Source organism: Erinaceus europaeus, chromosome 9 (assembly GCF_950295315.1).
Source record: "Erinaceus europaeus chromosome 9, mEriEur2.1, whole genome shotgun sequence".
Taxonomy (NCBI): Eukaryota; Metazoa; Chordata; class Mammalia; order Eulipotyphla; family Erinaceidae; genus Erinaceus; species Erinaceus europaeus.
In genome coordinates, this window is record NC_080170.1 from 17,756,238 (window position 1) to 17,771,008 (window position 14,771).

The 14,771-nt window shown below is 36.7% G+C and overlaps 1 protein-coding gene across 1 annotated transcript; it reads left to right on the forward strand.

Moving 5' to 3' along the window:
* Nucleotides 1-4,719: 4,719 nt before the first annotated feature.
* On the forward strand, nt 4,720-5,673 carry LOC103127080 (olfactory receptor 5V1-like). The gene has a single exon (XM_007537998.2). The coding sequence runs from the start codon at nt 4,720-4,722 to the stop codon at nt 5,671-5,673; it is 954 nt and encodes a 317-aa protein (XP_007538060.1).
* Nucleotides 5,674-14,771: the final 9,098 nt, after the last annotated feature.

The window sequence follows — 14,771 nt, forward strand, 5'->3', positions numbered from 1 at the left end:
AGCAAGGAAATTGTATGTTAAATTCAGAATTTTAAGCTAATTAAATTAAGTATGTAAAGATGTTAAAATAATGTGAAAATGTGCAAATTTAAGAACCAAGTTTAAAATTAGGTTCTAAATGAGTTTCAAAGGGTGATATTTTAAATATTAGGTCATTGGTGTCAGAATAACTGCTAACATAAATTATTTCCAGTTATGAATTGTGTGTGTGCCAGTACAATTGTTTCTGCTGTATCTGATGTTAAGTCTGACTCACTGATCTGAAAGCAGGTCCTTGTAATTTAATTCTTAAATTTGAAAAGAAATAGACTTGTCACAGTGCAGGTGGGAATATTCAACATAAGGGCTTTCTTGATTACTTTTGTCTATTGGATTTAACCTATTTTTTAAATTTAAATGTAATGTTATACTCATCTTTTGGTAATAACTGAAATATTCTAAATCTATATTTTTCCATTTAAAGAATGTTATTAAAATTTTCTTAGTTACTTAATAAGTATTAACAATATTTTAAGATAACAGGGGTATAATTCCATACAGTTCCTGCCACCAGAGTTCTGTGTCCCATCCCCTACATTGGTAACTTCCCTATTCTTAATCCCTCTGGAAGTATGGATCAAAATTCAAGGATGTTATTAAAGTTGGATTTTAACTACACCACACTTCTTCAGTGTAGATGAAAGAAAAGTAAAATGACTGTTTTTATTTCAAGTCAGCAGAGCTTCAATAAGAAACAATTAAGACATTAGAATATATTATGAAACTGAATAAGAGTATAGATTTGGAAAATCTATACAGGCAAAAATAAAGGAATAGACATAAAAGAATAAAGGCAACATTGTAAAATATCCTTTTTATTGTTGTTGCAGTTATTATTGTTGTTGTTACTGGTGTTGTCATTGTTGGATAGGACAGAGAGAAACGGAGAGAGGAGGGGAAGACAGAGTGGGGAGAGAAAAATAGACACCTGCAGACCTGTTTCAGGATCTTTATGCAGGTGAAATATCTTTATGGATGTTACAGTTTACATGAAAATTATCCCTCTTTGGGAGTCGGGCTGTAGCTCAGTGGGTTAAGCTCAGGTGGCACAAAGCACAACGACTGGCATAAGGATCCCAGTTCGAGGCCCTGGCTCCCCACCTGCAGGGGAGTTGCTTCACAGAAGGTGAAGCAGGTCTGCAGGTGTCTATCTTTCTCTCCCCCTCTCTATCTCCCCCTCCTCTCTCCGTTTCTCTCTGTCCTATCCAACAACGACAACATCAATAACTACAATAAAAACACAAGGGCAACAAAAGGGAATAAATAAATATAAATATTAAAAATTTTTTTTAAATTATCCATCTTTAAAGAAAAATTGAAAATCAACTTATGTGATACAAGTGTACTAACTAATGAGTTTTGAATTATCTTAAGATCTAAAAAATTACCTGTGACTATTTTTGATTAATTAACCACTATTCCTTTTTTTTCCATATAGTGGACACTTGAAATAACAATTTTCTGAAAATAAAAGATTTTATATCACTTGTCTTGGACCGTATCTAAAAGGGTAAGTCCTATAATTCATAAAGAAACTTGATTTCTGAGTAATGTATCATAGAAATGTAATTCTTGTCATACAGTCATTGCTTGATTATATGCTTGATTATTTTATGAGAAAGAGCTGTTCAGGGTATGTTCTCAGTGTCATCAAAAATTTGTATATGCACCAAAAATCCCATAAATCAGGTAGCAGACTGCCCTATTAGAGTCCAGTAATGTTGTAGTATATGTGCTTAGCAACCTCCAGCAAAAGACCACTCTTTCAAATCAGATGCTGAGTATCTAAGATCACTATGTTTGGCTCAGTAGAGAAGGTTAGCAATATAAATAACATTTTTCTATTCAAGTTAACAATTTTATAAGCTATAAATGAAAATCTTAAGTTGGGCTTAACAAATATGAGCAAGAAAGTACAAAATTAAGGGAAAACATTATTTTTTCAAGGATGCATATTGGCTTTAAAGTCTGTTGTAGGACCAACTGCTGAGTTTATCAAAATGTTTTTTTCCCTATTTTTTAGTAACTTTTTCTCACAAAGATGAGTGAAATAATATTTAAGTGTGGCTGTAAAGGGCAATGCGATTTATCTTTTAATTTTTAAAATTATCTTTATTTATTGTACAGAAACAGCCAGAAATAGAGAAGATAGGGGGTAATAGAGAGGAAGACAGACAGAGAGACACCTGCAGTACTGGTTCACCACTTGCAAAGCTTTCCCTCTTCAACTGGGGACGGGGGGCTCCAACCTGGGTCTTTGTGCACTGTAATACATGCGCTCAACCAGGTGCACCACCACCAGGTCCTGGCAATGAGATTTTAATTGTGAATTAACATTTATTGTCTCAACATGTTGATTTTTCTTTTAATAGTAAATTTACAAATTAAATTTTACTGATTTATTTTCAGAATATTGTTATACAAAGATGTAGACACGTGGACCTCAGTAGTTCCAACAAAAAAAACCCTGGGGAAGAGGGTAGGAGGGTTTTGGGAAGGGTGTGCTTTGAGGTCCAGGTACATAATGGTGGTAAAGGACCTAAGAAGGGGATGGGTGTTTTGCAGACACCTATATGGTAAAATAATAAATTTTTACCCAACTGTCAGTAACTTTACTGTAAATCAGTAAACCTCCCCAATAGAATGTAAAACGCAGAAAACAAAACAACAAAAACACTAGGTTCAGATCTAGGAAGGTATCATAGAGGTTATAGGAAATACTTTCATGCCTGAGGCTGCTGGTTCAATATCCTGAGTTTCTTCAAAAGCAGAGATGAGCAGCTTTTTTTAAAAAGTATTTTATTTATTTATTTGTAATGAGATCAATGAGAGGAAGATAAAGAGAGAAAGAAAGAGCACTGCTCAGTCATGGTTTACAGTGGTAACAGATTGAACCTGGGACCTCAGAGCCTCTTACATGAAAGCCTTTTGCATAATCATTATGATGTCTCCTCAGCCCTTAAAAATACTCAGTATGGGATCTTAATTCCTGGAACCCTATGTCCCACAGTGATGCAGAGTCTTCTCTCTTTGTCTCTCTGTCTTTCTCTGTCTCTCTCTGTATCTGCCTCTCTCCATCTATCTATCTATCTATCTATCTATCTATCTATCGATCGATCGATCGATATATCTATCTATCTATGTATCTATCTCCCTCTCTCTGCTAATTAATAATAACAGGATTAGCAAAAAAAAAAAAAGAATGAATGAAAGTTAAGAAATATTAGATTCTCTATTTCAGTCTTTAAACTGTGTTCACCAAACCTCTCTGGATGATGAAATAATTATATCCAAACTGTGTTTTTTCTAGAAGTTTTATTTCCTGTTTTATTACCTAAGTACCATCGATAATAGCAGATATTTTCCTGAAACAATCACAGACAGGTGATACCTGAGGGAAGAAGAGTATTTCCCAAGTAGACTCAGAGACTCCTACTGTAATATTGCACAGAAAAAAAATGAATAAATGGTGGGAAAATAACAGAAAGTGATTTTTTTCTATTTCTGCATATAAATTTTGTTTTGTTAGTATTAATCTCATCATGCAATTTTATAAGGATTTAAAAATAGTTTGGGCCACATTAAGACATTATCAGTCAAGATTTTATTTATATTTTCCAACTTATTTAATTTTTTTAACTCTCCTTTTGTGTAATTTTTTATTTATTCATTTTATTTTAATTTGATTATTGTTACTATTTTTTTTACCAGAACACTACTCAGTTCTGGCTTATGGTAGTGCTGAGGATTAAACTTGAGACTATTAGTGCCTCAGGCATAAAAGACTTTAACATAACCATTATGCTATCTATCTCTCCAGTCTCATCTTCCTGTAAAAATCAGAATAAAAAGGAATTTATAAAATTCATCTCAGTCTTTCTTCCTTACCTATAGAAACACTATACTATACTTCAACTGATTCTTATGATTCAAAGATTATTTGGATAAATGTATTTGTGTTATCTGACTTTCCATTGTGCACATTTATCAAAGTTTACATACTAAGGAGTAATATACAACTTCTCTCAAATCATTTGGAACTGAGATAGTACAGGAAAAGATATTGAGATCATGAAGGCTGGGAATGATTATTCACCAGAATATCATGACCACAAATTAGTTAAACTGAGGTCCATATTTGGTGTGTAATACTACAACTCAGATGTACAGTTATCTCAGCCCCACAATATCACACCATGCCTATTGCCTAATGCCCAGTCACAATCCATTATCAATCAATCAACCAATCAGATCTTTCCACCAAGTCCATGTGATACTTACTTTTCAGTGATCAAGAGCCTGACACTCTGTTTCTGCTTAGTTTTTATCAGTTCATTTTCTTTACTTCTTCTGCCTTTTGCCTTTTGATTTATTTTACTTACCATAATATCCTCAAGCTTTTTCACACAGTCACAGGTGGAATGATTTCACTTATTTTTATTGCTTGTATAGTGTTCTCATTTAGGATATGTTTCCACAACAATTTACTCAATTACAGGAAACTGTTTTAACAGAAATTCTAGTAACTGAAATGCCTAATTATAATCATATAACCATAACAATTCAGCAGCAGCGTGAATCAACTATTTTCCAAATTTATCATCGCTAGGCTCTTGGACATTTTTCTTTAACTTAGTCTTGCCTCCACTCTCCTCAGAAAGAAGTCAGTAGAGAGAGGAGATGGAGGCCTACAATCTCACCACCATGACTCAGTTTATCCTCATAGGTCTTTCAGACCTTTCTGAAGTGCGTTACCCTCTCTTTGTGGTCTTTGCCCTCATCTATCAAATCACGTTATTGGGAAATGGGGCCATCCTCTTGGCCATTGGCATTGAGAAAAAACTACATACACCCATGTACTTCTTTTTGGCAAATCTGTCTGTCCTTGACATATCTTGTCCATCGGCCACTGTACCAAAGATGCTGGAAAACCTCTTGACTGAAAAGAACAACATTTCCTTTGTTGGCTGTGTCTTGCAACTCTATTTCCTTGTGGCACTGGTAGGAACTGAAGTCTTCCTTCTTGCTGTCATGGCATATGACAGGTATGTGGCCATTTGTTTTCCTCTCCATTACACCCTCATTATGACCAGGGTTCGTTGTATCCAGCTGACAGTGGGCACCTGGGCAGCAGGATTTCTCAACTCTCTAATTCACACGGTGGCTACATTCAATCTGACTTTCTGCAAGTCCAATCAGGTGAATCAATACTATTGTGACATCCCCCCAGTGGTGGCCCTCTCATGCTCATCCACCTATGTTGCAGAGATGCAGGTTTTAGTGATAGGAGGAGTCCTGGGGGTTGGTGCCTACCTGCTCTCCTTCATCTCTTACATCTATATCATCTCCACCATCCTGAAGATCCAGTCTGGGGAAGGGAAGCGCAAAGCTTTCTCCACCTGTGCCTCCCACCTCCTGGTGGTCTGCTTGTTCTATGGCACAACAATATTTACTTATATTCGTCCCTCCTCCAGCCAACACTCTCCAGCCAGAGACAGACTCATCGCCATGTTGTATGGAGTTATTACCCCAATGCTAAACCCCATCATCTATAGCCTGAGGAACAGGGAGGTGAAGGGAGCTCTCAGAAGAGCCTTTTGTGGTAGAACATCATCTCAGCAAGGCGGATATTAAGCAGAATGTCCAATTCTCCTGGATGTATTCCTGGGGAGAATTCATAGAGCAAATTGTATTGTTAGTCCCTAGAAAAGTCAGCATCCCCAAATAGACTTTTTCTTTCAAATTTCTACTATATTAGGCTAATCGATAATTAGAAGAGTTAGAGCCTGAGTCTGTTAAGTTACCTTGGTTCTGTGGTCCTTTCATTTTTATTCCTCTGTGTCCTTATACTGTTGTTGATATTTTCCCAACCACATCTCTGCAGATTTTCCTTTTGCTTATTTCCCTTATCTGACTCATTGCTTAAGCTGAAAAGTCTGTTAGCATTGTTTTCTTCTTCCTATTTTTCTCTTTCTGTTCCTCCACCACTTTTCTTCTTCTACTATTTTTCTTCTCCTTCTCCTCCTTGTCTTCATCTTGTTCAGCTTTCATATCCACTTATCTTTTCTGCTTTTTTCTCTTGTGGCTCTTGCAAGGTCTCAATTTCTTCCATGCTTCCATGAGAAGCACTTGCCCTTCTGTAGTTCTGATTTAGAGATATTAGTTATCTTTCATAGTGTTCTTAGCCTCAGATATTTAGGACAAAACTCATTTCTACCACACACACACATATTCATGTGCATATTCTAACACACACATATATACATGTGCAAAACTCATTTCTAACACACACACATCTTCTTCATGTGCAGATTGTACATATAATTATTTACTTAAGAGAGAAAATAATGTGTACCAAGTTAGAAGTTTAATGGTTAGAATTGGCTTGAGTTCCTTCATATGATTTTAGAAGGCTCTTTATTAAAATATACCAGTATGTTATAGAAAGCCAATACCTAATGTGTTGACATGATAAAATGCTTACTATTTTTTTATCACTTAAACAATTTTACACTTGGCTTGTTAGAATCTTTGCTTATCAAAGCTTCTAGCATATTGATGTAAATCACCTGCCCATATTCAGTAAACAAAAACATTTTTTTCCCAATTGGTACTTTTTATAAATTTATGTGGGCTACAGCTCAAACAGAAAAAAGCTCAAAAACCTTATGAGCCATATGCTCTCCTGTTTTGCTTCAATAGATATATCCACGTTACAGTATTCTCAAAACTATAACTCTTAAGCTCAATTAATTAAAAAAAGAAGGGGAATGCACCCCCCAGTATTCAGTTGGCTAAAGTGTCAATGAAGTAACTATACTAAACCTTTTTAATATTTACAAAATTCAAATTGTCCATTATATCTCATTGACAAAGCCACCCAATTTTCCAGTCATAGAGACATTTTTTTTTGTTTTTCTTTTTTCAACACTTGATGTCCATGTTTGTTTTCCTTTTATTACGGTGGATGACATTATTGCTCTTGCAAAATGCAGAGTCCCTGTTGGCAAGTCCTTACCATAAAGGATACCATGCCAGTGTATACTCCAGCTAACCTCACCAGCCTATCCAAATCTTCTCTCTCTGCTGGCCTACCACCTCTGAGTTCAATTCCTCTTTATATAGAATTCATTGACTCTTCATCCTTACATGTTTATTGACCTCTTCTTTTCTCCCAATGTTCCTCGATGGATGTTCAAGGAACCTCACCTTGAATTCTAATGTGTATGCATCTTCTCTGTTTGTGTTTTGGTGCAACACCACCCTATATTTTCATGTCAATTCTTCTCTACCTGGTCCTCGCCTCCTAGTTTCGCTTATTCCACAGCTGATCCTCTATTAAGAAGAATTTTATCAGTTGATGCTGACGACCACCAGAGGACCAGACATGCTGTTTCTTCCCCTGGCCATCACATCAACTGACTGCTTCCCTTAGACTTGCTGGTGGACTTTGGGACAATCTCTCTATGCTGCTGGATGCATGGAAAATCAGCTTCAACAGTCCATTTGACTTCACCTCTGACAGCCTGGAGTCTCTCCAGAGACAGATAAACTCCCTTGCCAAGGTGGTACTCCAGAACTGCCATGGTTTGGACTTGATTTATGCTAAACAGTGTGACCTTTGTCTAGAAAAATGTTGTTTATTTTATAAATGAAATTAGATTTGTAAAACTGAAATGTTAATATCTTGCACAAACTCAGCCATGATAGTAAGAATTCCTTTTTCCCCTTTCAATACTAACTCCTGGTTCTCTTCTCCTTTAACTGCTTGGCTTCTGCTTCTCCTAGGCCCTTTGCTAGCTATGGTAGCTCTATCGCTGATTGCTCCTTGCCTCATTCAATTCCTCAAGAAATGCATACATGACATAATTCAGGATCACTGTTCACCCTTACACTCGTATTCCTTTAGAGGAAAGAAATGCTCTAACTGACATTGATCCATAAACACTGTTCATTAATTAAAGAAATAAGGAGGTGATGTTGGGACTCTGTGTAAGCCTAATAGAGCTTAGGGAGAATCACCCCCATCCTTGGATAGAGGTCTGAGAAGATAACCTCTTGGTAAGTCTCTCTCAACTGAGGTGAGCAAAAGGGGGGAAACTCAGACTTGGTTCTTTCCTTCTTGATTCTCAGGCCCACAGAAACCCCAGTACTTCCCTCCATTAACTGCAGGCCACATGGCCGAAGATTCACTTATTCAAAGTCACCTTCTGATCACAGAAGAACACACCTTATCACACACTTCATCACATACCTAAGACCCCAGACAAGAAATTCCAAACTATATGGCTTTTTGATATCCATTTTCTCTCTGTCTCACCCTACTGGTTTAACCCCTATGCTTCTCGCAAATACCTTTGGATAATTAAGTTGCTTGTGTCATGGAGAATAACTGTCTTGTATCTCATCAATTCCTGTCATACCAGCCCCCTACCTTAGGCACATGCCGAACATTAAGAAACCTGTAATTTCTGACATATTTCAGTAATATTCCCTTCGTTTGTTTTTCTATTTAATTCATGTCCACCTTGATAATAAATGAGTTCTGAGTTAACATGCTGAGGAGCTCATGTTAGCTCTTTTACTTCGTGTCACTCTTGTCATGAGCGAGAAAGAACCAGTCCGTTACCTTTCCCCTGGAGATCACCCCAAACCAGAGAGAGACACAACATCCTTGCATTTTGCCAGATACTCAGTTTAAAGGTGTTGAAACAAAACTGCCTTCCTGATACCCAGAGTTTCTATTTAGAGGTGCAGCTTTTGATAAGAATTGATACACATAGTTTTCCTCCACTCCCTCTTCTTGTTTCATTTTGAAGTAGGACTCTTTTATTTTTCTCACATGTCTATGCAATGTAATGATTTAAACACATTATCTATTTTATGAGAGAGGCAAAGGCACAATCCCAGTACTTTATATTGTGTTGAGGATTGAACCCAGAGTCCCATACATGCAAGTCCTGTACTCTGATGAGTCACCTGCCTGACTGCTTCATTATAATGCTTTAATCTGAAACTACCTAGACCTTTAGTAATGATTTCCTCTAATGGTGGAACCCAGTCAGGTGATCCTTTTGACTGTGTAGCTCCTCTGCATATCTAAAAAGTTTTTCTCTTCCATCTATGGAATTTGATGTCCTATTTACCTCTCATGTACATTCTTTCCTTTTATGTCACTAATTAAAAAGACCACATTACTAGTTCAAGGATGCTGTGTTCTTTCCATGGAATTGACATTGATCTCTCAGTCATTATCAATATTTTAGCAAATAATAACCATACCACATGATGTATGTGTACTGTATGAGCAGGACTCTAGCACTTTTTTTTTATTTTTCCTTTTGTTGCCCTTGTTGTTTTCATTGTTGTAGTTATTATTGTTGTTATTATTGATGTCATCATTAGATAGGACAAAGAGAAATGGATAGAGGAGGGGAAGGCAGAGAGGGGGAGAGAAAGACAGACACCTGTAGACCTGCTTCACCACCTGTGACGCAAAACCCCTACAAGTGAGGAGCCAGGGGCTCGAACTGGGATCCTAATGCCAGTCCTTACACTTTACACCACCTGCACTTCACCCTCAGTGCTACTGCCTGACTCCTTGGATTCTAGCATTTTAAGATGTGGTACCTTTGGTCTAATTTTATGTTCTAAATTTAAGCAATAACCCCATATGTATCTATCATTCTAGATATGTTTATAGGAGTGGTATATTATCACAATAGTGGTTCATACCATGTATATATTATTTAGTTATATATATTTCAAGAAATTCAGAACAAACAGAAAGACCTAGAGTAGTGACTTCATATTATTACTATTATTTTCTTTTTCCTCCTCAATGTTATACTCTAGAGTTTGTGTGATAAAAATTAATTAAGTTCTCACTGTATAAAAGAATAAGTCATGAAATGTGTTAAATTAAATTCCATGTGGAATGAAATAAAATATAAAAATTTGTCAATGTTCTTGGAAAATAAAAAAAGAAGAAAGAAAATGTTTCTAAGACTTTTGAGAACTATGGTGGTTATCTTTGTGAGTTGGGAGGGTGGAGATACAGAACTTCAGTGATGGTTATGATGTGGAACTGTACACTATAATCTTGTAATTTTTGTAAACTTGTAAATCAGAAATAAAAAACAAATCTCTATCGGTTTTCATTTTCCATATGAGACCTCAGAACGACAATAATAAAGTCTAAGAGAAGTCTTATTTTGTGCAATATAATGCCTAACACCATTTTTAACATAGAATAAATCAGTAAGAAGAAAAATTAGAAGGCTTATAACTTTTACAAACTTATATCACAGATGATGGCAACTGAACAGTAGCTAACCAGGCAGAGCCCAGGGCTTGCTCGGGTGGGACCCTGGGTTTGACCATAATTATTGCATATGCTAGAATAGTGCTCAAATGTGTGTTTCAATGAACACATATGTCAATAAATAGACTTAAAAACTCACAAGTTATGAAGTTCAAGAGACATTTTAAGGAATCCTGAGAAGGTGTCATCAAATATTGGCATTTCCAGAGAGGTTAGCATATTTGCTATCAGACTTCTGACCTCTGAGGAAGGGCACATAAGGATCTCAATTTCATTGTTCATTCCAAAATAATTTCCAGTCAAATAAAGGGTTTAAATGTACAAATTAATCCATAAAACTGCTAATACAAAAAATGTTATCATCAAGTGTTAACGGTAGAAAACTTTCATGGGATCCTGAAGCACTGAGACAAAGAAAAACTCTTTTGAATAGTTTTATTTAGCTGTGTACGTACTGGTTACCTTGTTTTCAGGGTGAAGTCTACACAGACCAGCTTAGTGAACACAGAAATTTGAACATTGGGTCACAAAGTGACACACTGTATTAAAAGCATATAGCAGATATGTGAACTCGGACTTTTCTAAAGGAAAAGAGACTTCCCTTTTTTTGCCTCACTCAAAAAGTTCTGTCTGGAAAATACCTCTCATGAAAATGTTGTACTTTCTTAGATCCCCCTATATAATTTATTATTTTTTATTTTTTATTTAAGAAAGGATAAATTAACAAAACCATAGGGTAGGAGGTTCACAACTCCACACAATTCCCACCACCCAATCTCCACATCCCACCCCCTCCCCTCATATCCCTCCCATTCCCCACCCCTCTGGGATCATGGACCCAAAGTCTTTCCTACATTAGAGCTTTCTCACTGAATCTTCACTAAAATACTTTGTAGCATCATCTGTTTCTGAACTCTTAATCTATGACTCCTCTCACTTAGGCAAAAAACCTAAGTACTCAGGATGAGTAGTTAGGATGAGCAGATAAAGATGTGGCATGTGTGCATGATAGAATGTTTCTCAGCTATAGAAGAAGATGAGACCTTGCCTTCTGCAACAGTAAGTATGAAACCAAAGTGAAATAATCCAAGAGTATGGCAAACAGCCAGTGATATCATCTGTATGTGGGACTTAAGAAACAAACTAAGGCAAAAGAGGGCATGAAATATTATTATCAAAAGCTTTCCTCACTCCTGTAACTAATGTCTCAATTAGTGTTTGTATGCTGTCCTCATTACATTTCTTCTACATTTGGGGGCCTTTTACCATGGCTTTCATACTGGTTAATTTCTTCTATGTTTCTTACTGGTTTAACCATTGTAAATGGTGTGTTATGAGGTCCCTCTCTCAGCAATTTTCAATCCACTAATCACACTTGCCTGCATTGACTTGTGTCTAATAAGGTACTTAAAGAGTTCCCCGTTTTGGAAATTAACCATTGTTTCCATGCTATCTCAATCCCTGAGGTGAGGCACAGTGGCTGTTAAACCCTTTTATCTTCTTTATCTTGTCTGCAGACTACAGGAGTATAGGGCCTTTTTAACTATAAGTAGATTATGTAGTTTAATCACTCACCTGTGGCCAAGAGATAAAACTGTGGCGGGGGCAGTAGTGCAGCTAGTTAAGTGCACATATTGTGAAACCCAAGGATTGACACACATAGCCCAGCTTGAACCTCCAGCTCCCCACCTGCAGGGGGCCTCACTTCATAAGGGGTGAAGCAGGTCTGCAGGTGTCTATCTTTCTCTCCCCCTTTTTATCTCCTCCTCTTGTCTCAATTTCTCTCTGTCCTATCCAACAACAATGACAGCAATAACAATAATAATAACGACAATGATAAATAACAAGGACAACAAAATGAAAAAAAATAACCTCCAGGAGCAGTGGATTTGTAGTGCAGGCACCAAGCTCTAGCAATAAGCCTGGAGACAAGTAAATAAATAGATAAATAAATAAATAAAACAGTGTGGGGGAAAGATAATACAGTGGTTATGCAAAGAGTCTCCCATGCCTTGAGATCCAAAGTCCTGGCCTAATCCAAGCTCCACCTCCAGCTAGAGCCAAGCCAACCTGCACTCTGTAACCTTCTGTTTCTTAATATATCCTGATTTCTGAAGGGATTATTCACTCATTTTCCTAATTTATCACAACAATGATTAGAAATGGCCCATAATATATAGCCAAACCTCCTGAGCACCAGAAGTATAGATTTTCTCCTGAGACACCAGGCCAGCTCTCTGGCCCCCAATATGAGTAAAAGGCTTCCTTGATGCTGCTCCAGCCCCTCAGGGGCAACGGAAATAGAGACCCACAGTTGAAAGTTGGTGAGGCTTAAGTTCTCCACCCTTCAGCAGTGTTTCTTTGATAAAACTCAAATCAGAGGTAGTGCATCAACTTGCAAACTGCCAGACTGGTATCTGCCATTCAGAATAGGTACAGAATTTTAGCCTCCAGAAATACCCAAGGGTGAAATATTAATAGATCCTTGATCTATACCTGAAGACCAGAGGCTAAAGAGAAAGGGAAATGGGAGTATAGTGGAGGAGGAATACAATGCTATTCAGTGGAGAGGGTTTGGCATTTTGGTGAAGGATGAAGTGTATTAACACATATTAGCAAAGATCTGAAATTATACCCTAGAGACTACATTGTTTGCAAAACAGCATTTTCTCAGTAAAATAAAATTTTAAAAAATGATCAATATAGTATTTTTATACTATGTCTGGAAACTATCCAAATAAAGAGAAGTTCACATCTGATTTCATTTGCATATACACACTCAGCCACATGACACCATTTGTTGAATTTTGCTCTTAAAATTTTTAAATAAATGCAGCTCATTTTGGAGAGATAGCATAATGTTTTTGCAAAGAGACTTTCATACCTGAGGCATCCAAGTCCCATGTTCAATCCCCTATAATACCATAAGCCACAACTGGGTAGTGCTCTGGTACAAAAAAAATAATTGAAGTTGAATAGTGTGTTTTTTATACCCTGTAAATAAACTAACCATCTGTGTGTATGTATAATCTTAAAATATATATAAAAATTTTCTGAAAATTTTCTTGAATATATGTAAATTCTTTAAAACAAGCATTTAAGGACTACAGAACATTGGCATATATGAAAGTGGTCACCTTGAAACCCTCAGATAAAGCTTTCATTATCCCCCAGGAACATTTTGTGTCCAACTATTACAAAGTCATCTCTATCACTGCTTATGTGGATTGAGTGTCCAGTTATTATATTTCAATTCTACTTAAGATACAAACACAAATCAGCTATTTACATATTTTGGTCTATGTCTAGTATGCAGTCTTTTTGTTGTTGTTGTTTGTTTTAGATTTGAAGAAGCAGAAACAAAGCTGATTTGAAAGGGGTGGAGTATGAGTAGACTGAAGAATCCAAATTGGTTTTCTGAAGATAGTTGAGTTAATAAGTGTAGGAACCTTTTTTTTCTGAAGCTTATCTGATAATGGAGGACTCAGTGATATTTATATTGCATATTTTTCTAACAGAGAATTAGGTCATCTATAAATAAATAAATAAATAAATAACTATTTGAGAGCAAAGGAAAAGTATCAGTATGTCCCAGTGTTTGGAATTCCAACTGTGAGTACTTTTCTGATGGACACATTTTTGAGATGTTTTCCTGTGTAGTTTGGTTTGCTGACTTGATAATTACCTGACCTCCCTGTGAGTCCAGACACTACTAAGTAGGGCAGGTTAAAAGGATGATGACTCAGTGAGAAATTATCGCTTACAGAACAAGAAGAATAATTGAGGGCAGCTCCCTTTTATTTCCTTGGCACCATCATGGGAGCTGGAGGTTCTTCCAGATAATGTTATACTCTGCATGTGCCAGGGGACTTGTTAGAAAGCTACACTAGGACAATTAAAAAGTTATAATTGAATAGAGGCAATTGACAGCACTTGCGTCTGTTAGCTGGATTCCAGGAGAAGAACTTGTAAAACATCCCTTGGGTTTCAAACTCAGATTTCTCAGAAGGCTGGCCATAATTAAGTCTCATGCACACTTAAGGGAAATTTGGCTGCAGTGAGACCAAAGGGCAACTTTGGGAAAAAGTTTTTGGTTTCTCCTCGGATCAGACGTAGTTCTCATATACAATGTGTTGACTGTTTTCTGGTCATTATAGGTGCTGTGTCTGTTCACAAGTGTATTGAGAATGAGAATAGTAATGTTCTCATTAATCTGAAGCAAAGAACAGATAAATGAGGTCTCACTGGTGGCTGTGCTCATGGAATAACTAAGCTCTTGTTTCATGAGGGCTCTTTGCACACTATGATGGTCACTGGGATAAGTCTATCACTTCAAGGACATCCACCCTCTTTCCTTTGCATTACTACTTATGTCAGCATCTTTATAAAACAACTCTAGACCCATAAC